At 41.9% G+C, this 27,778-nt stretch overlaps 2 protein-coding genes across 6 annotated transcripts in view; one reads left to right on the forward strand and one right to left on the reverse strand.

The window, feature by feature from the left end:
• The first annotated feature begins 6,122 nt into the window (after positions 1-6,122).
• Positions 6,123-8,009, forward strand: zgc:86839 (Cyclin-dependent kinases regulatory subunit 2-like). The gene is made up of 3 exons (XM_063480622.1): positions 6,123-6,178; positions 7,495-7,622; positions 7,963-8,009. Exons 1-3 carry the CDS (start codon positions 6,123-6,125, stop codon positions 8,007-8,009), a joined length of 231 nt encoding a protein of 76 aa, XP_063336692.1.
• Positions 8,010-8,697: 688 nt separating this feature from the next.
• The window catches only part of sema4d (sema domain, immunoglobulin domain (Ig), transmembrane domain (TM) and short cytoplasmic domain, (semaphorin) 4D), a 42,651-nt gene continuing 23,570 nt past the window's right edge, over positions 8,698-27,778 (reverse strand). For 4 of the 5 annotated variants that reach the window (XM_063478384.1, XM_063478380.1, XM_063478383.2 and 1 more), the window contains 14 exons: positions 23,514-23,647; positions 21,260-21,405; positions 21,098-21,160; positions 20,683-20,781; positions 20,521-20,614; positions 20,238-20,354; positions 18,583-18,734; positions 17,728-17,903; positions 17,415-17,571; positions 17,055-17,277; positions 16,724-16,836; positions 16,404-16,576; positions 16,196-16,242; positions 12,627-15,795 (listed from right to left, as the gene is read on the reverse strand). In XM_063478384.1, the coding sequence (XP_063334454.1) occupies positions 14,780-15,795; positions 16,196-16,242; positions 16,404-16,576; positions 16,724-16,836; positions 17,055-17,277; positions 17,415-17,571; positions 17,728-17,903; positions 18,583-18,734; positions 20,238-20,354; positions 20,521-20,614; positions 20,683-20,781; positions 21,098-21,160; positions 21,260-21,405; positions 23,514-23,610 (2,673 nt within the window). In that variant the 5' untranslated portion in view covers positions 23,611-23,647 and the 3' untranslated portion in view covers positions 12,627-14,779. The other variant, XM_063478385.2, reaches the window with a different exon arrangement.

Genomic DNA, 27,778 nt, shown 5'->3' on the forward strand with positions numbered 1-27,778 from the left:
TGCGCTACAACAACAAATATATTTAGAGCTAAAACTGGACATCTGTCACATGAAAATAAATAATTACCATCCATATATATTTTATTTGGGGTTTTATTAACTTGCAATATGACAATAGTATTTTTTTTAAGTTAAAGCAACATACTTAAAAAAAATAGCAAAGGGCAAGCAGGGCAATATATCCACTGATCAATTTGCAGATATTACTGGTCATATGTGTGTGTGTGTGTGTGTGTATATATATATATATATATATATACATATATATATATGGAACATAGGACAAGCCGGCCAAACACACCATGATCAAGCAGATTTTCCAAGAAAAACATGTTTTTTGCTGCATGTTAATTTATAATTTTACATAAAGCATGTGTTACATGCATTAAATTGTTAACAATACACTAATAATACAATGCTCAAGAAATTAAGGGAGCACATGATAATCACAGGATAACACAAAGTCAATCAGTGTCCAATTAAGAAGCATAAATCGTTGTACATCCATTTCATCTGCTCATCAGTTGCAAATGACAACAACAAGACAACTCCCAAAAACGGAATGTTTTTTCAGATAGTGACCATTACTCTCTCCTTATCACTGAGACTATACCTCCAGTCATTTCAGGTTGCAGGATAGCACATCAAAACATGCTTTCACAAAAATCCTGACCGAGTCTCCTAGCACACTCTCAAAAGTAAAGAGAAGACATGAGGAGATGGGCCATTACATGAGGACACTGGGACCTGGCAGGACTCCATGTGGCTGGTGTGAGGGCCTGACATCCTTTAGCTCTTACATGGTAAATACATCAGAGGGTCACCCAGGCAACTGGAGACTGAAAGTGACCAGCTGTCGACTTCAAAGGTGATGCGCTTCATTGTGGACGTAGCTTAATCCACCCATCCTCTTACTGTTATCCAAGTCAGGTTCGTGTGGGCAGCTGGAGCCTATCCCAGCTATTATAGGGCAAGAGATGGGGTGTGTTGCAGTGCAGGGAGAGAAACCTCCTACGGACAATTTAGAACCACCAATTAATCTAAAACCTGCTTGTTTTTGGACTGTGGGAGAAACCAAGAGAAAGCTGACAGCAGCACCAGCAGAACATGTAAACTCCACACAGAAGGGCTCCGGTCTGGATTCAAACCCTATAACTTCTTGCTTTGAGGTAACAGTAACAACGCCAATCACTGCACCACTCTGCTGCCCCTGCTTAAAAGACATCGACTTGTGGGCTATAAAGTACTAGATGTAGTGTCCTGGAGTCCTGCACTGTAAATAGGTATCGGAGTTGTAGTTGAGATAATGTAATATTTAAGATGATTCTCACTCAGCTTTCTGTGACGGTGGTTTTATTTCTGGGTTTCTGTCAACTTGAATTTACAACCTGTTACCTGAACTTGCTATTTTTATTTAAAGTTAAGTTTCAGTTGTTGAGTGTTGTGTGCACACCTTTAATCTGCTGGGTTGATCTAACTTTTTTGTTTTAAGTTTAAATCACACGTTACCAGTTGACATTATATAATTAAACTGTTCCAACACTTCTCCTTTATCAGTGTGCAGGAATGAACTATGATGGCTGGTCACGACAGGCGATTTTTGCCTATTGACCGACACTCAGCAGGAGTTTGGTGGTGCAGTATGGTGCTTGGCCTTCTCAGTATGATGCTTCCTGCCATATCAGGGGGCACAGAGCACCTGATAAATAATAAATACCAGGTCTGACCTTCCCGCTTACAGGATATAAAAGCTTCTCTTTCAAGCTAAATAATGAGCTGATTGTGACATGTTAACATATGAAGCAGGCAAGCGTGCCTGAAAAATCTAATTTGACAGACTTTAACAAATAAATGGACATGGGTAAGAAAACCTGTGGTCACGGAAACAAACTATAATTTCTAGATGGAATACTTGGACATGAACATGAAAAGAAGCCTGATGAATACTGGAAACACTTTTTTTGGTAACATGAGGCTAAGAGGCACTTGTTTAGCTCAGGTGGATCCAGGATGTTTGGCGTGAACGTGGCCTTACTACCACAGCGAAGGTACAGTCCCAACCATGAAGCTCTCAGGTGGGAGTGTGATGACATGGACATGCAGGATTCCAAAAGGTGTTGGGGAGTAAATATAAATGGAATCATGAATACCCGTGGATACTAAAAAACAACCCACCAAACAAACAAAACACCCGGGTGGAAAGGAATCTTCTAACAAAATAAGAATCCAAACACACTGCCCACATCACAAGACTTTCCATAGGACAAAAAGTACTACCTCACCAAACTGTATGACTTGAATCCAGTAAAATATAATAATAAAAACCTTATAGAGAAGGTAGAACAACAGATCCCTTTCTGTTTTTTACAGCTAAAAAAAATGCTTCTGTGGAATGGCAGAACTTCTTTCCAGAAATTGTGAGCGACATTAGTGTTCTCCATGCAAAAGAAGACTGGGTCTAAATTATAACATTGTGGCATATTAAATTATTGGAAAAAAAAAGAAGAAAAGAATTGAAGTAATGAAAGATATGCTAACTGAGTGGCAAAACCCCTATTTGAAGTCATGTAAGTAATAGTTCACATGGGTGTACTGACTTCTGTTTCATATTGTAATACAAGTGTTCAAATCCAAATCCAGATATTCGCCATTAAATGGATATAAAAGTACTTTTGTAAGTAAGAACATTATTGCACATGTCACTTAATATCTGTATTGAATGTTTATTTTTCACAGGAAGGTTAAGATGAATAAGAAAGGAGAGACATTTCTACCATGTCATTTTCCTGCCCTACATCCATCGTCCAATTCCGGGTCTATTTGTGACCATATTTCAATAACACTGTTGCCTATGGTTATACAATCATGTGTCATGTGTCTAAAAAACTCAATGAAACACAACATGATGAATAGCAGAAGGGAAAAAAAATATTGATAGCTTGGCTAAAGAGAGCAGAGTGATGTAAGAGTTTCCGGTGTGGACAATAAAAGCCTTTAGAGCCGTTTTTCATAATCATGTCTGGGATATCGTTTGAGCTTTCTGTAAATGGTTCATTAAAAAGCATCGGAAGCACAAGAAGATCACAAGAGTACGATTGTCAGTGTAGCTGTGAACGCAGTTCAACCTCATGTTTATAAACACACAAGCCCTGGGATATTATACAGTAATGTCCATAATTTAATCTTCATTTCAACTTTCAGTTGAAGTGAAGATTCTAGTCTATTCTGGGTTTCCTAAGGGGAGTACTATAAATCAAGATTAATGCTTTAGCAAGCTATGTCACAAAAGTGGCTAGCTAAATCACTGTGGTAACTTACTAACCACATGTTTTGAAGCACTGTATAGAGTCTATGTTGGAAAAATACATTTTATATAGGCAGTTGTCAAGTTGTACATGAGCTTTCCAAGTTCAAGCTGTGCAAACTGTGCATTGCATTGTAACTGGAATTTGCATGTATTCAAATAGGGGCACAGAAAATATATAGATGGTTTCATACTTGGTTCTAATCTGCTGCCAAGTCTGTCTTACACTGCTTGAATTGGAACTACTAGAACACAGACTAAAAAAATCGATCAGACCACTCAATCAATAAAATAAATTTCACTCTGAGCTGGCAAAAAACTCAAGTCATTTCCATGTCTGTTATTAAGCTATGAGGCAGTAACCTTTAATGTTTAAATGTATCCAGGTTAAAGTTTCAGAGCTCTAATGTGCAGCAGTCATGTAAGCTATCATCAATAGGTTAACATGCAGCAATCACTAATCTCGTCCTTTTTTTCAAAAGTGTTGCAATTTTTGTTATATTTTTGTGGTCTTTATAGATTTTTATCATCATCATCTGATAATGACTCTGAATAGAGTGGGTACACTCACAGGGATCATTTTGTCCAGAAGAAGAGTCTTTTTATTTCAGTGTGCAAAGATTCTGAAGCAGAAGGCCCAGCTTAACAGGGAAAGTTGATAACCACTGTAGTAATAGCCCCTTCTCCAACTGGAGTTTAGGTTTTGTTTAGCCAGCTTATACAAAGCAAGTGTGGCTGTGTTGAATTTGCTTCATTAGTATACTCTTCAGGTCCTGAGTGTAACTAGTGGTTTGCACCTTTTTCATTCGTGAAGATCTGTCTCGATTGTTGATTATGATAATTATACACCTATCTCCTCAAGAAAGTTCTTGACTTTGCTAGATGTTGTGAAGGGTTTTCCTTACCAAGGAATGTAAGAATACCAGGCTGTTGATTTGGCCACTCCAAAGAGTTTTGCTCTCTCTCTCTGATTGGTTTATTTTGTTTTTTTAAATCAACAGCGGCCTCCATCACTTGCATTACCAACTCTTTAAACCTAATACTGAGAAATTTCAGTGCTACTAAATGCAACTTCATCACTTGGAATCAACAACAGAATCTGTTTAATTTATCAGTAAATAACAAGGGAACAAGGTGTACCTGGCCATGAAACTGCTTGTTGATCAACTTTCCAATTAATTTTGAGTCTCGAAAATAGAAGACTACAGTCATATGAAAAAGACTGTTTTCACGGGATTCACGGGAAGTACAACTAACCCATGAAGCCTGTAGAAACAGCTTTAGGAACAATAACCTTTGGTAACAGTTTCCTGTATGACTTCTCACATTGTTGTGGAGAAATTTCTGCCCCATGCTTCTGTGAGGACTAGAAATGTTGATTTACAAAACATGTGGTAGCAAATGGTATGGGGACTGTAATTAATTTTAGATCGCTTTAATAGTTAATTGCATACTGAGCACTCAAAATAATATAAGTATAAAAGTTACAGATTCACATGATTTGAGAGTTGTTTGTGCAGATTTTGTGGAAGGCGGTGTGCAGGAATGCAGGAGTGAACTAGAGCAAGGTCAAGAAACAATAGCTCTCACAGATAGATGCTGCCACAGGCTATGAAACTAGATTACAGGTTAGGAAGAGGCAGGCCAGTGTGTGTGTGTGTGTGTGTGTGTGTGTGTGAGAGAGAGAGAGAGAGAGAGAGAGAGAGAGAGAAGAGTTAGTGATCCCTAGGTGAAGCTGTACCTGATGGAGAAGAAGAAGGGTGCCAATAAGAGGAGCTAAAGTCCAATCAGATAGAAACACATTCTCCTTCATAAATATGTGTACCACTAGTTGGGGTCATCTCTCTTCCAGAAGCTGGCCACAGCAAACTGTTGCAGACTCTGGTTTTCTAACTGGAAAGAGATCCATGTGCATGAATTATTTTTGAACTGCTTGAGGCAATAAATGAGAGAAAACTTGGACTGGGACTGAAACCCTCTTTTACCTTAGATAAAAAGAACACGCAACACTTCTTTACAGCATTGCTTCTCATCATCAAGCTTTTTGGTTATTTGCCTATGCACAGCTCTCTAAAGCTTCTGCCACAACATTTCAACCAGGCTGAGGTCTGAGCTTTGGGCTATTGCAATATGTTGATTCCTTTGTTTTTGAGCCATTCTGCTGTAGATTATGTTAGCCCTGCAACAGACTGGCGACCCATCCAGGGTGTACCCCACCCCACCCTATGATAGCTGGGATATGCTCCAGCCCCCTGTTACCCTGATAAGGATAAGCAGAAGAGAATGGATGAATTTAACATGCTAACTGAGGCCTGTAGAGTCTGAGATGTAAATCTTCACACCTGAAAACTCCACACTAGCAAAATGCCAAAACGTCATCTTGTTTAAATTTGGCCACACTTGCTTATGATGAAATGAAAATAAAAATTTTACCTGATGATAATTCATAAGGCTTTAAGGGAACTAGTAGTACACAGTATTTTAACTATCCTCATCAGTAATAACACCGTAGTATATTTTAGTGTTGTGATGCATATTTAAACATGTGAGATATATTGTGTTTCTATTTTGTGTGAAGATGAACAACTACTGCAAAAGAGGGCTGAAAACAACAACTTAAGACACTCACCTGTACTTTGATGACGGCTCGATAACTACCGATAAAGAGGGAAATTCTGGTCACATGACAGAAGTCGTCCAATCAATACCTTTGAGCAATCTGCACGGAACGAGCTACAGGTGGGCACTTGTTGTTATTCTACAACCCCAGTTTCTCGTAAAACTTTTCTAATAATTAACCTGATTTTTTTCTGTAAATATGTCTCGCAACCAGATCTATTCCGACAGGTACAGTGACGACCATTACGAGTACAGGTGAGCATTATGTTTTTCGCATGTTTAACTTTAGTAACGTTAACTAAAGATTAGCAACAAAGAGAAGACGTCTTCAGTGGATATTTTCTAGGAAAAATTAAACGTAGACAACCGACACGAAGTGGTCTCAAAGTTTAAGCTGGCGTTTAGTCATGCTAATTTTGCATGATAGCATGATATATATAAAATTTTTGGTGGAGGTGTAATAGTAGTATAATAATCTTATAATAATAATAATAATCCCATTGAATGTTGTCGTTCAATGGGAACACCACCATTACGGTGACAAACTTTTAGTGGATGTAAAGTGAAAGTCTGACCGCCAGGTGTCGCCAGAACAGCTCCAGTGCTCCTTAAAATGAAGCGACTGCAGTGTGATTCACCTATTTTATTATTTTTTATCCCCAAAATCCATCCTGTGAATGGGAGGGATTTTTGGAAGAGACCACCCTGAGTTAGTTCACATTTTCAGTTTTCAGTATTGCTTCAGTTAATTTCCAGTGTGAATTTGCTCGTTTCTTTTTTCTTTTTTTTTGGGGGGGGGGGGGGGGGGGGGTTAGTTTTTAATCAATTTCATTGCTAGTTTTAGGCTTTTAAATTATTTTCTTATGAAATGTATTTGTCAAGGGGGAAGATTTCGGAAGTTCATAACGGGTATAACAATACAAATACAAGAAGTCAGTCGGATTATAGTCACTGAAACATCTGAGGTTTAAATTAGCAGAGCTTTGTCATCTTGGTATGTTGGCAAATGTGACCATTTTTTATATTAAGATTTTTGAAAGTAAGTTAACAATATCTTTGCCACCCTCATCACAGTAGATACGTTTAAGACCCCTCAGGCCAACTTTGTATTGATTTGCACTGCTTGACCTGTCCCTGCAAAGGAATACATGGACTCAAGGCATGCCTGCAAGATCCTCTGCACAGCATAGCAAGCCACTCAGTGGCTTAAATATAGGGTTTTCCTTTAATTTGGCACCTGTGTATCGATCTGTATGTGTTTTTTTTCTGTAGACACAATTCACATATGACTTTCGGCTGCATTTTACTTCTTTTTAAGTCATTATGAAAAATTTGTGTACCTGTGTAGCAGGAACTCCCTAAGAGACTTTGAGTATGTTGTCTACATATCGGTCTCTGGACAGTTTTTATCAACATAACATCACAACTGCAAGATCCAGTTGACACTTTGCGTGGTTGTAGTTTAAATCATATCTCAGATAATTGGTGTCGTCCAACAGGATAGTTGCATCAAACCTTACAAGATATTTACACTCCACTAATGATTAACAATCGTTTGTTCTCATCACTAGACATGTTGTTCTGCCTCGGGAGATGACTAAATATATCCCAAAATCCCACCTGATGTCTGAAGACGAGTGGAGACAGCTGGGAGTGCAGCAGTCCCAGGGATGGATCCACTATATGATACATGAACCAGGTAATGCATGTAATATATGTTATTGGCTTGCTTTTGAGCTGCTGCAATGTTGGCAACCTGGACTTGGCTGCAAATAAATCCATTATGTTGTTAAAAGCTCTTGTAAGTTGGAGTTGATTGTTGATGCTATTCATGCACTGTTATGTCTGGTTGACTAGTAAAGCAAAAGTACTGGTTTTCTCCCAGTTCATTTAAATGTAGGCCCAGATGCCGAGATGCATCAGGACTTTGGCTGTAACTACAGTGTAGCACATCGTTCTGGTAATAGGCCTTTAAAACACACAATGATCAGGCCTCAGGTCACTAACCTGTTTGTATATTTGTCTGCTATTGTTCTCCCAGAGCCACATCCTTCTGTTCAGAAGACCTCTACCTCCAAAGCAATGACACAAGACCCCACCCTCGCACTACTGGAAGAGTCCTCCTGTGATCTTTTATTTAAAATTATTAAGTGTATACTGTCTAGCTGGTTGCTCACTGCAGCATATGAATTTCTCAGCTTTTTGATGTAATCCCTCTGATTTGTCTGCTTTTTTTTTTTTTTTTTTTTGTGGAGAAAGGATGAAGAAATCTTCTTTGACTTCAAACCAAAGTGAATTTATAAATTAATTAGAGATGGTCAAATCTGGTGTCAGTCTCTCTGTGTGTTCAGTTACATTTGTTTAATTGTCATGCTCTGACCTTTACAGTAATAAACAACCTTCTAACCACCTCCTGTTTTTGGGTTATGTTCCTATAAGTGGTCACAAGAGGGTGGTGTGGCTCCACTGAACACCACCATGAAACCACAGTGTTGTGCTGAAATACAGAAATGTGCCTTAGGAAGCCACATGTGGCTTTTTCTCATACATTAAAAGAAACTTAACGGAGGACCAAATTAAAAACAATTTAAGATAAACAGCTGTAAGTCTACAAATCTGAGGCACACGTGTCAAAAAAATCAGCTTGAAACATTTTTTTAAATTAGATTTCAGTCAAGACATTAACTATACATGATTTTCAAAGAAAATTCTTGATTATATTTACTACCATCATCTGCTCACATGTTGTAATTTAAACGCTAGAATGTGTTAAACTTGAAGGCATCATGACATAAGCAACAACATTTAAACAGTTTATTTCTGCTACAGCGTCAAATAGGTAGTCACAGTTTTAATGTGAAGAAAATAACAGATGAAAAGCAGTAAGTGTGAAATAAAAGTTGCCATACTTGGGCTGAACTGCATTTCTTTTTAAGATAAATTTTGCATTTTGATGGCATGTTAAAAGAAAGAGCTACAGGCCCGATTCCTGCCATCAAATCCTATGAATTGGGTTTTGGGCTTGATGATTAAAGACATTTTCACTCAAGATTATACAAATTCCAAGTAGCTATGATGGACTTGACAGAAGCTTCTGAAGCCAGCGAAGGTGCAAACATCTTAAAATGAATCTCACAATAAACATTTGACATGTTCCATCACTTTAAAAATGCGAAACATTCCTTACAAGCACTGCTCTCAGGACGTTTGACAGAAATGTATTTTTGGTACAAAGGCAGCCCACGTGTTCTCAGATTGATGAGCTTCATCTCCTTGCAGAGTTTGGTTGGAGTCTCCCACATTATCACTGCATACAGGTGACCCCAACCCCCCAACTGCCCTCACCCCTGCAGGAGGCAGATTGTAAATGTGTTGCTTCATGGTCCCCCAAACTCCTATCTAAGAAGTGGCATTGTTGTTTTTTTGACAGTTTCAGTGTCAAAGGTGTGGTCCACCTGGATGGAGGACCATGTTCGCAACCAGATTCAGCCAAGTCAAGTCTTCACAGAGCTCTGTGGTCGTCACAGCTTTCCTAAAGCAGGAAAAAACACAGCTGTACTACACAAGCAGTGCGATTTAATTACACAAGAGAAATGCTGGGAGTACTACTGATGCATTTCAACAACTGCACATGCAGATGGGGAAATAATTGTTTGATCCCCTGCTCACGTCCAAAGAAGGTAACAGTCTAAGTTTTACAGTAGTATCATTTTAATGGAGGCAGACTATTAACCAAAAACCCAGAAAAGACATACAGTCAGGTCCATAAATATTGGGACATCGACACAATTCTAACATTTTTGGCTCTATACACAACCACAATGGATTCCAAATGAAACGAACAAGACATGCTTTAACTGCAGACTGTCAGCTTTTATGGGTATTTACATCCAAATCAGGTGAACAGTATAGGAATTATGACAGTTTGTATATGTGCCTCCCACTTCTTAAGGGACCAAAAGTAATGGGACAATTGGCTTCTCAGCTGTTCCATGGCCAGGAGTGTGTTATTCCCTCATTACCCCAATTACAATGAACAAATAAAAGGTCCAGAGTTCATTTCAAGTGTGCTGTTTGCTTTTTGAACCTGTTGCTGTCAACTGCCAGGATGAGATCCAAAGAGCTGTCACTACCAGTGAAGCAAGCCATCATTAGGCTGAAAAAAACAAAACAAACCCATCAGAGAGATTGCAAAAACATCAGGCGTGGCCAAAACAATTGTTTAGAACATTCCCAAAAAGAAGGAACGCACTGGTGAGCTCAGCAACACCAAAAAACTAGGAAGACCACGGGACACAACTGTGGTGGATGACCAAAGAATCCTTTCCCTGGTGAAGAAAACACCCTTCACAACAGTTGGCCAGATCAAGAACACTCTCTAGGAGGTAGGTGTATGTGCGTCAGAGTCAACAATCAAGAGAAGACTCCACCAGTGTGAATACAGAGGGTTCACCACAAGATGTAAACCTTTGGTGAGCCCCAAAAACAGGCAGGCCAGATTAGAGTTTGCCAAACGACATCTGAAAAAGCCGTCGCAGTTCTGGAACAACATCCTATGGACAGATGAGACCAACATCAACTTGTACCAGAGTGATGGGAAGAGAAGAGTATGGAGAAGGAAAGGAACTGCTCATGATCCTAAGCATACCACCTCATCAGTGAAGCATTGTGGTGCAAGTGTCATGGCATGGGCATGTATGGCTGCCAGTGGAACTTGTTCTCTTGTATTTATTGATGATGTGACTGCTGACAAAAGCAGCACAATGAATTCTGAAGTGTTTCGTGCAATATTATCTGCTCATATTCAGACAAATGCTTCAAAACTCATTGGACGGCGCTTCACAGTGCAGGTGGACAACGACCCAAAGCATACTGCAAAAGCAACCAAAGAGTTTTTGAAGGGAAAGAAGTGGACTGTTTTGCAATGGCCAAGTCAATCACCTGACCTGAATCCGATTGAGCATGTATTTCACTTGCTGAAGACAAAACTGAAGGGAAAATGCCCCAAGAACAAGCAGGAACTGAAGACTGTTGCAGTAGAGGCCTGGCAGAGCATCACCAGGGATGAAACCCGGCCTCTGGTGATGTCTATGTGTTCCAGACTTAAGGCTGTGATTGACTGTAAAGGATTTGCAACCAAGTATTAAAAAATGAATGTTTGATTTATGGTTCTTATTCTGTCCCATTACTTTTGGTCCCTCAAGAAGTGGGAGGCACATTTGCAAACTGTTGTAATTCCTACACCGTTCACCTGATTTGGATGTAAATACCCTCAAATAAAAGCTGACACTCTGCAGTTAAAGCATGTCTTGTTCGTTTCATTTGGAATCCATTGTGGTGGTGTATAGAGCCAAAAATGTTAGAATTGTGTCGATGTCCCAATATTTATGGACCTGACTGTATATAATGTAAAAGAAGTATTTGATCCCCAAGCAAATCATGACTTATTACTTGCCTCCATTAAAATGAAACTGCCATAAAAATACGACACTTTCATTTATTTGTAAGTGAGCAAACTTACAAATTAAGCAGGAGATCAAATAATTATTTCCACCCATTTTAAAGCCACAAGAAAAGTACTGAGTCATTGACTTTAAAATTCTGTGATAACCAATGCACTGTTTTTCAATCTGCTTTTTCAGACTATCTGGCAATACTTAAGTTAACCCATTCGTGACCTACAGGTATTGTTTTCTATCTAGGAAGACACACTGATATTAGTTAGATATTAGTCAAAAATGTCCAGTAACTTCAGTAACATCAAGAAATTTAGGAAATTTAGTTAAATGTCACAAGACTCACACATGCCTGTATTGAAGGAGGAATCTCATTAGCAGCTTCTCTAAAAGGAACATAAGCTTTTAGTTACTCATGCAATTTACAAAATATGGTTAAAAGAACATGCGGTTCGTACAACACCGTTAGATACATGATGTTAAAGGCATTTAAATCTGTAGTCAAGGTTCATGATTGGTGTATTTGAACAAGTGCACTTCAAAGCTTCCACATCACCGTTTACAAAGCCCTTAAATCAGACCCTCATTTCGTTTGAACTAGCTTTTACTTCGCATCCCTCGTTTCGTGTTATTGCTGCTATAAAAACCTGGACTTTGCACTTCTCCAGTACTCTTGACGAAAACAGCCTGGCAGCCTAAAGCCGAACATGCAGAGCAGGTTAAAACCGACACACGTGATGCAAACACAATCCAGGCGACTGACTGGAGAAAACAGCACACTCAGACCTACCCAGGCCTTTTCCCATCTCTTTAGCAGTTGCTCGTGCTCTGCGAGCGCACCTCTCCACTGGTTCAAATCTCGGGTTGGAATGTTCTCTTCATCTGTCGAACAACAACACGCTTTATGGAAATAAACCAGTGCAATTATCCATCTCTGCCAATGGAAACAGCCAGTTCAGAACACTCCCAATTCCATTCTGCATGCAGGACTATAGTCAATATTTTCCACCTGATACCTCCAATAGAGAGCCGGAGGTCAACTTCAGACACGTCATTTCCTGTGCTGGCCTCAGCAACACAGTTATACCGTGCGTCCTTGATCAGCGGCCCCTCTTGGAGCCAGCTGCTCACTAAAACCTCCCTCTGACCAAGCGGCCGGCGGTACTCCTTTATGGGGGTGTCCAGACTGTGCCCGTTTACTAGCCAGTGAATGTGGACATCACTGGGACCTGCGGGACAGAATTGATGTTGACCTCTGATGTTTAAGGCACCACTGAGACATGCATGAAATGGGAAATACTTGCCTTTGGTTGGTCCACCTGTGGTCATCAATCAGTGAGCATGCATACTGCCTGATCTCAGGTCTGATATGCAAACATTTTCTAATTATTATGTATCTGTCCTCTCTATGGAGGCCCCATCTTTTGAAAATACAATGGATGATGATAGTTTAAAGAAAATAAAGAAAAACAAACAAGGGTTGTAAACGTTTTACATTTTTATTTTGCCTCCCTACCAAGAACCACAGCCCCATTACGTCACCTAGTTTTATGTACATCGTCAAATGGTATTTTTTCCCCATATATACAAATATATTTACATTTGTTTACAGGCACAAAAATGATCCGGATAAAGAAAAGTGAACCCACTAAACTTTGTTCTGAGGAAAGATTCTTAATATCCTGGATAAGGAGGATCCGTCCGTCCGTCAGAGTGTGGTCACTGGACCCCATCACTGAGTTTTCCAGCTTAATGAAGCCCAGCTTAATCTTTTTAAACATTCAAGTTTGCTTTGTTTTTTTAATGCAATACTCTTAAAAATGGAGGTCAATCGTTCCCACAAACACCTTAAAGCAAAACAGAAAAATAAAAAGCAGGGAGGATCACTTGTTACACACAAACAGGAACTCTGACATGCTCGCACTCACTCGCAGTTAGCTGATGTTTGCCAACATGCGAGATGCAGGAGAGGAGAGCGAATGTGTGAGAGTGATGGGTTAAAAAGCGAAAGGAAGAAATTGCTGAAGGATTTAGATTCTGGGGTGTGAGCTCAGACTACGTCACATGCACCACTCACCCAGGGCAAGGCAGAAGAGAAGGAAGGCCTCCTGCGCGTGAACCCCCCAGGCCTGGTCCTTCAGCAGGGGAGGCAATAGTCTCACCTCGGCCTCCCGAGCCTCCGCGTTATGGGGCTTCGTGGAGGAGGGAGAAGAGGAATGGGGAAAGGAGGAAGGGAGAGCAGAGGGAGTGCTACCTCCAGAAGAGGACAGGGAAGATGAAGTGGCGACAGGAGAGGAGGCTGTGAGAGGGAGTGACGGAAGAAAAAGTACTGAGGAAAAAACAGGAAATTCAAACAGGGGCTGGCATGCAAACAGACAAAGGGGTGATGATTGAATGGCCTAAAACGATCAAATCAGCTACAATAAATTTTTTTTAAAAAAGTAAAAACAACAAGGATGAAGATCACAACTACTTAGACAAAATGTTACCACAGATGTGACTCATTATAAATAATAATTATCTGAAAATGGTCTAAAACTGAAGGCTTTATAAAATTACAATTAAAAAAATAACTTCTGATGTTGCCCCCCTTTTTTGTTAATCATGTCACACTGTACATTTTTACATTATTAACAGACCACATATGGAAAGATCTCCGACAAGGGTTAATACACAGGACGACCAGAGTTGTATCTGTGTGGGGAATGTCGATTTCACAGGAAGGAAAATAATAATAATAATAATAAAACCCGAGAGTATGCACGCAGGAAACACAGTGGTACAAACAGTTTGATTCATTCTCTTACTGCCAGTTCACTGGGAGAGATTAAGGCCCACATGCTCCGGGTGGTGACGCTGTGCTAAGCTAGGCTACAATATACTGAGCAACTCTTCCCTGAGAAATCAATGTAATACTGAAGCATTCACTGTCTAATGAAGTATTCACTGCTTTAAAAAAAAAAAAAAAAAAAAAGGATGCAAATGCTTCAAATGCCCCCCCAGGCTGTACAGAAATGTGACTGCACTTTGGAAAGCATCACAGTAACTTACCAATTTGGTAAACAATGTTTCCAATTTGGAATGTTTTAAAAAAAAAAAATTGAAAAATTTCAAAAAAAGTAATAGCTTTTCTTGCTGGGCTAAGCTGAAGGAGCTGCAGCTTCCTTGAATACAGTTGTATTTTTTGTTTTGTTTTTTTGCTTCACCATCACCATTAGCCCTAAAATCAAACAGCGGGAGTTAAAACTCTACAACCGAGCGGGAATGCCAGATCTGGGCCTCGGGATTCTCATGCCTTACAAAAATGTTGTGCCCTGGACAGAAGCTGCAAATGCAGAAAAAGCGCGGCCCCCTGCGCTCTCTGTGCCGATAGGAGGGATCAGGTCTCTTCTGGCTAGCATTAAGCTTCTGCATCTGCATCTGCATACTGAATGTCTTGAGATCCACAGTCCACATCGAAAGGTTTCTCCTTGGAGGGGCTTTCGCCTCCGAAACTGAGAGAGGGGACGCGACCGTTCCCGCACTCCGGCTCGGTTTCGTACCCCGTGTCGCGGAGTGCCCGGAGGTTTTGAGTGGTTTGGCTGCCGTTCTGGGTCGGCTGCTCGGCCATGTTAATTTTCTCGATCGCAGAGGTTTCTATTAAACCTGCCTCACAGGCCCTGTACTCGGTCTGATGGGCGCTCTTGTGGCTGCCGAGTAGAGTGGCCCGCAGCCTCAAGCAGGGAGCTGGAAGGTACTGCATGTAGCAGTTGTACACCAGCGCAGCCATGAAGAGGAGGAAAAACAGGAGGAAGAGGAAGAGGAGGGCAGCGGTGTTGTTGTGCTGCAAATACTCTGCCGAGGGGTCCCGACTGTCAGGATGGGGGCCTTTGGAATTAGTGGGAAGAAGATTTACCTTTGGCTGGAGCTTGACTGTGCTGCTGGGGGGCGGGGTTAGTGACGCGTCGCTTTGGGGAGGGGAGGGTGGCAGGACTGTTGCTGCTGTGAAGCTGGGAGGGGCAAGGGCTGAAGTTAGTGCGGCTCTCTCCGTCTCTACTTTACCTTCAGCTGCACCTGTGGTAGCTGCCTCGTGGCCACCGAGGGTGGTGGTGACGACATGCCCCGCCTGGTGCGGCGGTCTGGGCGGAAGATCCAGAGTCAGGGTGTATCCGGCCAGCAGGCGGCTGAAGTTCTTGCCAGCAGCGGGAGACCACTCCACGGACCAGCACTCATAGTACCCTTGGTCCTCTGGAGCCACGCTGTAAATGAGGAGCCCGTTTTCGGCTATGAGGTGGAAGCGAGAGGCCTCGGTGAGAACCGAATCGTTAGATTTCCACATCACCTGGGCCAGGTTGGAACGTACCAGGCACGGCAGCTCGGCAGAGCTCCCCAGTTTCACCGCCACATGCCTGTAGTCCTTCCGAGACAGAACTGGCACTAAAAATAAGCAAACAAAAGAGACAATAATGAGTTTTACATACTGTCTGGTCTAATGAGGACAATTCCCAACACGAACACACTGCAGTAGGCAAGAAGTGTAAATAAACTGGGTGGACCTGAACAGGTTTCAGCAGAAAAGTTAACAGTTAACTAAGAGTAATGGATAAGCCATAAAAAAACAGCAGCCAAAGGGAATTTGCAAATGATGAAAACCGATAAGTAATGACCAACAACAAAATGAATGTTTGACATGGCATGCAAAAGTTATGGCTGACTTACGGTCACGATCTTTTCATCTATGCATAACTTCATCTGAGTCACAGTTTAAATCACACAGCATTGTCCACTTTATAAAACTGAAGCCTGTATATGGGTGTGTGAGCGTGTTGAGGCCTACCTGCTGGACACATGTTTGCATCACCTTTCAGGCTCTGGATCAGCCCCCTGCAAGACATGCATTGTTTTTATGAGTCAAAAAATACACATGCACAGTGCAATAACACAACTTCTATGCACAAAGACTGTAAAGCAGGTCAAGCCGGAGGACGAATCAGTGCACGTGTGTTTTTAGCTTTGTTTTAGTGGCAGTAAGAGTGACGGGTTACCTGAGCGTTTGGCTGGCAGTGTCAAAGATGTTGACACATGTGGCAGTCTTCGGGTGCCAGGCGCAGTAGGGGTCTCGTGCCAGGATGCAGTCGACACACGATGAATACCTGCCACAGAAAGCTGTAGGAGACTGGACTACACCCAGGTCTGACCCAGCATACAGGGACTGTGTCTGTGGAAACGCACATTAACCACAAAGTTAATCGCATATATATCCAAGTGACTTATAAAAATGAGCCAACGTGATCCATATTTCACATTTTCTTGGTCTCATTCTTTACTCATCTCCTAAAACTCATTAACAATAAAATAAATTGACCTCTGAGGACAGCAGCAGGTTTTTGATGGGTTCAGCGTTCTTCAGGAGCTGGATCTCCTCCACAATATGAACCTCATCTTCAACCAGCACCGACTTGTGCAGGACACCCTTATCTAGACATGAGAATAGTAAAAATGTCAGTTATTCTGCAAAGGTAATCGCAGGAAAACGGGACTCTTTAATACATTTATCTGCAAGTTTGTGGCGAGACGCGACTTTCTCACTGCACAGACATTCAAAGTTGACTGACTCAGATTTGCATATTTGCCTGATAAACTTCACAAGGAAGTGCTTGTAACGGCTTCATTTTCATTTCATCTTAACTGATCACCTGTTCCAGTGAAGATGACGTCATAAGTAATTTTGTCAAGTGCTTGGACCCTCTCCACGACAATCTGGGTGTAATTGACGTCTTTGGTGATGAGGCGGGGCCTGTTGTGGATGGGCAGGATGGGATCCTCCAGCAGGGGGTGGTCCTTAACAAACTGAAGGGTTTTGTCGGGCAAGTGGAGTGAGTTGTTGATGTTCTGCAGTCGCATCTGGTTGTTAATACACTGTTGTGGAAAACAAATAGCGATGACGTTAGTAATCAACTTCATATGACCAACGCATCCTCTTTTTTTCCCCATGTAATTAACATGATTACTATATTGAGTAGATCACATCTTGATTACTCATGGCATCTACTTACAGCTCCAGGACGTGGAGTAGGAGTAATGCCGTTGTACCGTACCCACTTTGTGTGGGACTGCTCCACCGTGGCCTTCTGCATGTACTTGCCCTTGGAGAAGACGTCTTCCACATCCTTGATCTCGTAGGCACACACGGCTGACAAACCCACGTTACCCCTAGGTGCATATGTCAGGAAGAGACAAGGAGAAGAGTGAAAATGAGGCAAGGGAGTGAATTTCGAGTTCTGCATTAGGCTGGATGTGAATGCTGCTCTTTGCTTGCTTGTTTAACGCTCCCGACCCAAACCAATCCCAAACCTTGAAATCACTGACCACTGAGAGGTGAAGACTCCGTAGATGACCGTGTTTTTGCGGTCTGTCCCCTTCAGGATGAAAACGTCATGAACCACGTTGAAAACGAAGTTGAGCTCAGGCATGGAGCACACCAGCTTGGCTTTCAGAAAGGACGTCCACTTTTTCTGCAGAGTGCGCTGCCCTCCAAGGTCGCCCTGTCGTGGCAATATTGGAGATATTTAGCAGTGAGGGATGAGAGGGCAGCTGGAGCAGAGAAAGAATTTCCACTTTTCCTAACATGCTAGAAACGCTGACCTTATCCAGCTTAACAAGGAGCTCTGAGCATTGCGCCAAGTGGATTATGCACTTTCTTGCCCTACATTTTGCCTCTCAGGCAACATACAGCGACCCCTGACTGGGGGTGGAGGATTACGTGCAAATACATATATGTCTAAAAACTGTACATCCATTATTGCTTTTTTATTTGGTAACAGGAAACAAGACTAAAAAGAAAAGATGTAGTTACATTTGCATTTACATTTTCAAAGCAGTAAAACTTTAAATGAATAGTACAAAAAGAACTATCCTGTTTGTTATACTACTAACTTTGAAACGTTACGATACGCTGTTATGATGTATGTTGCAAGTTAAGTGCTTGCATTGGAACAGTGTTTTATATTGTCCATGTGCCATGGGTCTCTGCATGTGCATGCTGCAATTATGAGCTAAGGTTAAATTTAAAAAAAAAATGAGGCAAAGGAGGAAGAAAAAAAAAGGAGAAAAAAGACTTGCACAAACATACATACACAAACATGCAGGACACAGGAAATAGTGGCTAAAGATGGATGGATTGATAGCGCTGGTATGTGCAGATGGCGCACAACGTGTACTGACCTTACAGACGCGCGCCACCCTGGGGATGAACAGCTTGCCAAAGAATTCGTATTCCACCGACACCTCGGTGAAGAAAAAGTAGATTTTGTCGTCCTCGCCATCTGCTCCATTTTCCCCTTCTCTGATCACGTCGGCGAAAACGAAACTGGGTTCTGGGAGGAAAGCAGAGAAAGGTATTGGTAAGAAGAAAAAAAATCCTGGAGGCCACCAGTGCTACCCCTCAACCTCCTAGTAAATGCATCTATGGTGTAAATTTTGAAAATACTAGGTCATTTTCAGTAAACCTGACCTCTGACCTTGAGGTTGAGGTCACTGAGATTTTAATTCATCCAAGATTTAGATACTAGATGCATCAATGCTATCAATTTCAAAATCCTATATCACTTTGTTCTCGAGTTCTGGATGGCATTTCCTCTGCCTCCAGTAGCACTGTGAGGAACCTTGGAGTCGTTTTTAACCAGCATATGTCCTTCAATGCACATCCATAAACAAATATGTAGGACTGCTTCCATTTGTGCAATATCTCTAAAATTAGAAATATCCTGTCTCAGAGTGATGCTGAAAAACTAGTTCAGCATTAATTACTTCAAGGCTTCCTTTTAAAAGGGAGTTTTTCCTTCCCACTGTCGCCAAAGTGCTTGCTTATAGGGGATCATATGATTGTTGAGGGTTTTTCTCTGTATGGATTATTGTAGTGCCTACCTTACAATATAAAGCACCTTGAGGCAACTGATTTTGTGATTTGGTGCTGTATAAATAAAACTGAATTGAACTGAGTTATCACATTCACAAACCTGGGTGTCCTGCCTGGCGGAGTGACGACAATACCCCATCAGCCTTTTACGGCCAAGGGGTAAAAACTTTAGACTGCTCCCTTATTTCCCAGGGGGTTGGCACAGTGGATGGATGTGCGATTCTGTGCAGGGTTTATGCCGCATAACCTTCCTGACGCAACCCACCCACTTACTTGTGACCCCCTGAGACTGGGTTTGTGTCTTCTCCCAGAATCAAACTGGGATTTTTCACAAGTAGGGTGATATGGTACTGTAAAAAGTCTCACCGTATTCCTAAAGGTGGTATTAAGAGTCCTAAACTTTGATTAAATAAGTATGTGACACATTTAAATCTGACACACAGGATGGAGATAATTTGGGGATCCGCCTCTGGTGACGTGTAATGCTGTGTTCATATCAGCAACAATATCATAAAAGAGCCAAGGCTCATCATCTTTGAGTGTGTGTGTGTGTGTGTGTGTGTTTGCGTGTTAACATGGGAGCATGACAGGTTGATACTTCACTGGTTTGAGGCCTACTCAGCTTTGATCTGTCACACAGTCACAAATTGGTAGCCGTGTAGTTAAAAGCACTGCTGCTGCTGCTGCTGGCTGAGTGTTTTCTACACTGCCTCTAATTAACAAGAGGAAGGAGATTTTTTTTTCTTGGTGTTGTAGTCGATGTATTTTGCCAACCAACAAAATACATATGTGAAAGTGATGCTGCAACAAGAGCAGATCAGATCAATCCAGATCCATTAACATGAGTCAGTGGCACTCGGGGGACATTTCTACAAGATGAGATGTTTTCTCAACCTTCGAAACACATTTTTAAAAGCTATTCTCCCAACAGCCTGACAATCGTTTAGTTCATTCAACTCACCATTAAGCCATGATGTGGAGTACTCTGTCCTCAGCAGAGACTGGGTTGGGGAGTATCTGGATATAATCGGTTCACTGCCTAAGAAATTATAAGCTGTCCCTGAGTACAGCACTCCATCTGATAGGAAAACAGAGAATAAAACATCAGAAAATTATTTTCCTTCTCCTCAAAAAAAACAAAACAAAAAAACCCCCCAAAGGGGATTGTTATGAATTTCACTGCAGCCATAACCAAAATAAGCGCTTCATGAAATGAGATGAGAGAAGAGCTGGCCTCAACTCACCAGCCATGACAGTAGTAAAGCTTTGCGAGGGGTCAAAGGAGCACTTCCCTCTGCCGTCCTCAGGTTTACCGTGAAGTGAGAAGTTGCCAAAGTACTGGAAGAGGAGATTACTTATGAGTGAAGTACGGCGTCCGGGTAAAGAGCGGTTGAAAATTAACCTACCAAGTAATCACACTGAGGCTGAAAGGCGTGTGTGCCGCAGACATACAGCCGCGTGTCATCTACTGCTTGGAGCACTCGAATGTAGTTTAGACACTCCCTCTGAAAGAAGAGGGAACAAAACAAAAGGAGAATTATGACCTTGTGGTTACAGTTCGCCTGTCTAGACTTAATGTTAGACATTTTCAAAATTAAATTACATAACTTCAGTTATTTAATTTTGTCTTTTCAGAAATTTGTCTTTTTCTTTGTCATCCGAGTATGAATTTTTGAATCGTCACCAAACCAGCGTTTTGGGAGGTCACACTGATCTTCAGTTGCCAAATTCTAATCAGGTCATCCTGAAGGAAAAAGTCCCTTAAAGAGACAGAGCAACATCATTGCATACATCCCAGCATGTAAGAGCTGTTAAACTAACCTCTTTTGATTTTCCTTTCAGCGTGCACATATTCATGGACATTTCTGTAACTGGCCACTGAACCTTAAACAAACAGGAATAAAGTAAAAAAAATATTATAATCCAGATTATTTAAAACATCCCTCCACATGCATTAACATGAATCTTTTAAGATTTAACTACCTTCTTGTTTCTGACTGTCACATTCTTCTTGCTGAGCTCAAAGATGGCCTCCCTTGCTCCCACATACAGCGCATCCCTTTCTTCACTCAGCAGTAATGTGGAGTAGTTGAAGATGCCCGGCTCTGAAAACTCCATCAGATCTAAATCTAGCAGAAAAAAAAAAAAATCATCATATACCATTTTTTTACTCAATAACATCTGTATTTAACTGTAGTCAGAATTTAATTTACAGCTGATATGGCTGATATGTTGAAATGAGCATGTATACAGTAGAAGTAGCTGCTTTGAGATATGGACCCACGCGCAGGCAAATAAATATTAACCAAGCCACAACAGTTTCAGCTTTCACATTCAGTCACAAGGGACAAAGTGCTAATACCCACTGTACACTGCTCTGTTTAAATTAGTGACTAGTAGGTGAACACGGTCGAGCATTAAGTAGCTGAAGAGCGAGACGTTTCTCTGGAGGTGGAGCTAAATGGAGATCAAGTGGACTTTTACTCATCGTGGACCCAGACATTTTGATTCTTGGGCTCTACTACAGTAGCTTTGCATGATTCACAGTGCAAACTAATCTTAGTGGAGCCTTTCAGTTCATCAACTATCTGAAACAAGTCGCTTTAAGCTCCTCCTTCTTTAGGCCAATTTTCTTCTGATTGGCTGCCCAATTAGAACAGCATGTGGCTGGCACTGCTGTGCTCACAGCCAGAACTGGTCATATTAAGCACAGCTGAGATCCAAGAGAATAAAATCCTATGTGAAACCAAGCATTCATGAAGCAGTAAGCGAATAAAGCTCGCTACATTTTTTACTTTATTTTATGATTCCCAAAATTTTAGAACTAGGCCAGGTCGCACATCCAGGCTTGTGTAGCTGTACTGAGCGAGGTTGTTTTCTCCCCGTCCTAATAGCTGAGAGGTTTGCTGGATGAGGACCTGGAGCAAAACAGTGCGCTGTCTATTTGCAGTTTATGCATCAGAAGGTGTTCAATAAACCAAACGTTTCAGACCTGGTTTTGAGAGATACTCGAAACCGTGTGAAACTAAGGTGAAAGATAACAAATACTGGAAACATTGGAAAGTCCGGTTGCTCTTCATTGCGTCATTGGCTGTTTTTGTGCACAGCTGTGCATTCTTTAGCCAGCTGAGTGAAATTAGGTTTGCAGGAATAATCGGGAATTATATGCATCCACACACACAGGAGAATAAGGCAACACACTTTAATACACTTTAAAGGGACTCACGTGTGCATAAGTAAGCAGGAACATTAACCAATGACAGATAATGAGGCCAGCAGAACACTATTTTCTGTTCTGTAACCGACCGAGTTGGCATCAGTTCAGTCAGCAACGACAAGTGAGCCTAACAAAAGGTTTTAAAAAGGATGAAAGGAAGGATCCATGGATGGATGTATGGGCATTCCAGCTGGAGATACTGGCAAGACAAGTCCCTTGTATCTTGAAAAAAGGCCAAAACAAAAAGGGAAGTCAAATTTTCTGTTACAGAGTCATCAGGACACATCAGCGTTTACAGTGTGGTCAAACAGGCCCCAGACCACCTCGTAAGCAATTTTTGTGATCGCATTACAGTGCATCCCTACAGCCGCTTAGCACTTATAATCACATCTTAGAGTCACACCTTTGTGCATCTCTGGGTACTCTGCATTAACATTATATAAATTAAAACTCTCATTACACTTTGCGTTGCGATTGATGGGAAAACCTGGGGGGAAGAGTTTGTGTTTGGATGGTTGTGCCAGGTGCAAGTGGGCTCAGGTTGCAGGTGCCAGGTCATAAACACTGCCACCATGAAAGCAAATACCCTCACTGACTGACTGAAACGGTGACTGTGACCCAGCGAATTGAGAAACATGGTTAAAGGGTGAGCCGCGCTTGTTCTCTTGCAGAGACAGAGTTACTTGAAGCTATTTCTGTAAACGGCAGCTTGCAAACAGCTTCTGCCTGACACACACACACACAAAAAAAAGGGATCCAACTTGAGGGTCTGTGGTGAGGTTGTCTCAAGGTAAAATTAGGCGACAGGTGTTGACGTCTTTGCTTCACAGTAGATTGCTAAGTTATAACAGAGCTGTGATATATTAGAAAGTAATACAGAGAGTGCAGTTTGAGTTCACCAAGCACTGAAGTGAATGATCTTTATCACGTATTCGTGTTTCAGACTAACAAGCATTACATTCTTACATTCTCTGATTCTATCATAATAACCAGCCAGCGGCATGTTATTTCACGCCTTACCTTGATGTCTCCAGGAAGTGCGAGGCACACCGTGGGGCCCGTGTGTGGAAACCTCCAGGAGCAGCCCCAGAAACACCCCCAGCACGCCAAAGCCCATATTAGACTCTGATAACTTCGGAACTGTGAAGTTTCCTCTGCAGGGACACACAAAGACAGCGAGTAAAGCCACGCGCAAAAACCCGTTCTGACAAAGCATTTCATCACATGCCACAGACAGATCGTATCAAGCGGCACAGACGCTAAAAGGGAACAGGTGTCAACTCTAGTTCCCTCCCGCTAAGCTAGCAGGGTTCATCCTCACACACAACACAAGCACACAAACAAATCAGAAATCAAAAATCAACTTTGACAAAATGATTGGATCACTTGTAGGCAAATAGCTGCAGCACTTGAAAGACTTTTTTGTGCGGTTAAATAAAGAAGAACAACAAATGTGGAGTTGAATGAGCTATCAGAGGAGCCAGCGAGGAGGAGACAGAATGAAGAGGCTGCACATGATCTAATATGACTTACAGTAACAGAAAAGTTTGTTGTTGTTGTTTTAAAAATAAGCACAAAACCACAGACACACACACCCTATCCGGAAGATTAAGGAAGAATGCAGTGTGTGATTTGGTGTGAATTACAGTTTGACATTTTCATTTGTTGTTATGCGCAGACTGACGTGCCATCCTGCACCGCGTTATTGTTGAAGACTCAGACAGGTGTATCCGCTTGCCTCAGGCGATGATGATGATGAGGATGACAATGACCAGACTGATGACAGCATTCCTGGCAGCTACCAGCTCTTATCAGATCCGGATGTTCTTTTCCATTTGTCAATTTGGAGATCGCTGTGATCAGTCTTCCTCCTAACAGCTCAGGCCTGCTGCTTTCACCTCAGGATGAGCCTGATAAAGCCTCCATTAAGCTGCTCTGTGTGCCATTTACGCAAATGTAAACGTTTCCAGGCCTGTCTCAGGTGGCTGACACCGTCACGTGAAATAAAGCCAAGCGCATCATATTTTTGTGTGCAGCTCTGAGCTTTGGAAGTCACACATTGCTGCCGCTTCTCTTCCTTGAAATGCTGTGTCATGTTAGCATAACGAATAACACTCTGGTGTGTTCAGTCTTTTTGTTGGGATTCTTCCTTCAAAATCTGAAATGGTTAATATCCTACAGTTCAACAAACCCACATTTCAAAGTTGGCAGTTTTAGGTCAGCAGCAAAGCTGGGGTAAAAAAGCAAAGCTTTAAAGCTTAAGTAAAATATTAAAATAAATCTCTAAATCTGTTCTCAATCCTGCTTGTAAAAACACGCAGCGATTGCCAAATTTACTGCTCTGCAGGGGACAAAACGAAAAAAAAATGGAAGATTTGAGGTCAATTTTATGACTGCCAACCAAACTCTTTCTGACATGAACGGAAGCTGGTTTACCTGATTTTATTTTATAAATATTAACACGGAAACAACATTACCTCCCAAAGTGATTAACGGACATAATGCAATTGCAAAGCTCAAGCGCCGGAGCCCTGTTGGCGGATGGGCGCGTGCAACTCCGGCTTGGTACCCTGCTTTGTCTCACTCATTTAACCCTTCTTTTACATAATTGGAGCAGACTGCTTACTGAGGCCTGCATTCCCTGTGTTATGTTCAACTAAAGCCAGTATTGTTGTAGTAAACAGGAAGCAGGTGGGTCAGGTGCTTTGCACAGTCGTCTCCTACGGAAGCGTATTGATCACAAAGCCGGTTTTTCTGGTTTGCACAACGGCACGATGAATGAAGTGGAAGTACCCATACAACACCGCAACAAACAAACCAAAAACAAAATTAAAAAACGGGTGGAGTAGTCACGCATGGAATGCCATTAAGGGTTATCAGATGTCTCGTAAGATAAGGATTAAATTTCAGGTGAATACCCACAAGACGCCACTTTGAGCAAAATGTGCATAAATGTTTTATTGGGTCGTTTGTCCTCATTTTAGACCTTTTAATTAAAATGATAGAACATCGTTTAAGCTCAAAGAACAGATAAATCACTGTCAACTACCTTTTAATGACCTACTAGCACCATTATGTCACATTCAACTCAAATATAGGTTAGTAATTAGTTATTCGGAGGAGGGGGTGATGCATCATACAGCAGCACATACAGCCAATCAATGGAGCCCACCCCCAGCTGCAGAAAAAGAGGCAGGATAATAACTGATTATTGATTTGGTTTTAAATGAGAACAAATGGCCCCAGAGGCCATGGCCCTCTTAATAATAGGTCCCCCCCCCCCCCCTTTTTTTTGGGGAAGTTTTCCACCGACCTAATCTGGCAAAGATGGAATTCCATCCCGGCTTCAGGCATAGCCATGGACTCCACTCTGCTAAAGAGGGGGTCAAATACACAAGGACCTATTGTTTACTGAAGATGAGAGTAGCCTCCACTCTACTCCCACTCCACCACCCCCATCACATCCACATCATCACTGCAGAGCAGCCAACAATGAACAGTGAGAGAGAGAGACATCACTTCTCCCTCTCATCCCGGTCTTCTACAGTCTTGCCAATGTCTAAATGCCAGGGCAGCTTACCCGCGAGGAAAGCCCAGAGCCAAACTAGCGTTTTCAAAGATCACACAAGCTCAGGAGCTCTGGATGCATCCCATTAAGATAACACAAACTGCTGGATGAGCACAGCTGAGACTGTCCGTGTTCGACCATAAAGGACGGACATAGCAACAGTGTGAAAGGACGAGATAACAATGCTTAATCTGTGCTGAAGACCCCAGGCACGCTGAATTTTTGTGCCTTTGAAAAATATCCTCTCATACCAAATTCCATAAATGAAAGCCTCCAAATACGTTCAATGCCCCATCTGTGCATTCCCGATGCCGCCCATCACTATTCCAAGTCACACCGAGGGCAAAGTTTAAGCTTCAAAACCCTCTGAGAGTCAGTGTTACAGTAGCAGAAAGCGCATACTGGCAGCTACTCTCTCCTGCTTTGAGATTTAGAGGAGTGGCCATACTGGCCGGGGATATTTAAGACGGTTACCATGCTGGCAAGTCTCTTTGAGGCCTTTGTGTTTCCCTCTCAGCTCCTTTGGCTGGGCAGGGAGGTTGACACCTGCTTGGGGCCTTGGGGTTCCCAGCACTGTGCTGTTAAATGGGCACTAATATTGGCAGGCGGCCCACTGAGGACAGAGAGGCAGAAACTGAAGCTGAGCATATCTGCAGTGTGAACTTTGAATGTCTGAGCAAAAGTAAAAGGAGAAGAAATAACCAAGTTCAAACGTAAAATTAAAGTCAGTTTAAATGAACTAAAATGTAGGTTTGCACTTCTTTTAAAGGACCAAATATGTGTAATCTTATTTATTCCCTTTCTTTTTTTGCTTAACCCAATCACTTGAGGAAAACAAGCTGCAATTTTTTGTTTTTTAACTTGTGTGTTTAAAGTGAACATTTTTAAAAACTGCAGTTCCTCAAAGAGCCACTCGAACACTGCTGCAGTAGTGAGTCAATCTCTATACACTCCAATGTTAAAGTAGTCAACGTTTTTTGTCTGTAGAGCAACTTTTTGCATTGACAAAAAGTAATGCAGCACCCGGTGTAGACTTCAGCTATCAATGGGTATGTTAACAGAAGAAATTTTGCTATGCAGTAAAACTACAACAGCGAAACTGCTCTGTTATACTGCCATAGTTTTGTGAGTTACTCACTCAGTGATTGTGAGCGATAGATTCTGTTGTGATCCGTGTCTGAGGTGGAGCTGAGTCAGCAAAGACCCCGACTCATCCTTCGTGATCGATTTGGAAGAACAGGCTGACATCTAACTCTCTAATGAAACGGTAGGCCGACTTGTCACGTAGCCACACATGGCAGCTTTGCCACTTGCCGCTTCATTTCCAATGCAGGGAGTGCAGACAAGAGGCTCCGCATCCTGTGAGCAGAGAGTGGGGCAAAGATTCAGAGTGCAGTCGAGGGTGACGTGAGGGAATTGGACATTCAGTGCCTGCCAACAGCTCCAACCCCTCACTTCTTTTTCCCCTCTTTGCTGGATCTATTTCCATGCACTCACCCGTCATCAGCATCAATGCACAGAGATGCTCTTCTTCCTTTGCCGCAGGACGTCAAGAGCCTGCAACTCATTTTTTTCTGCTCCGTTTGATGCCATTACACCAATGTGCCTAACCACGCACAAAAACTGTGTAATGGGAAATGTGCTCTAAGTAGCTCATTTTGTGGGGAGAATGTCTTTTTTCAGGATTCAGTATAACGCCCCATCTCACAACAGTGAA

This window comes from Pelmatolapia mariae, linkage group LG7 (genome assembly GCF_036321145.2).
Source record: "Pelmatolapia mariae isolate MD_Pm_ZW linkage group LG7, Pm_UMD_F_2, whole genome shotgun sequence".
Taxonomy (NCBI): domain Eukaryota; kingdom Metazoa; phylum Chordata; class Actinopteri; order Cichliformes; family Cichlidae; genus Pelmatolapia; species Pelmatolapia mariae.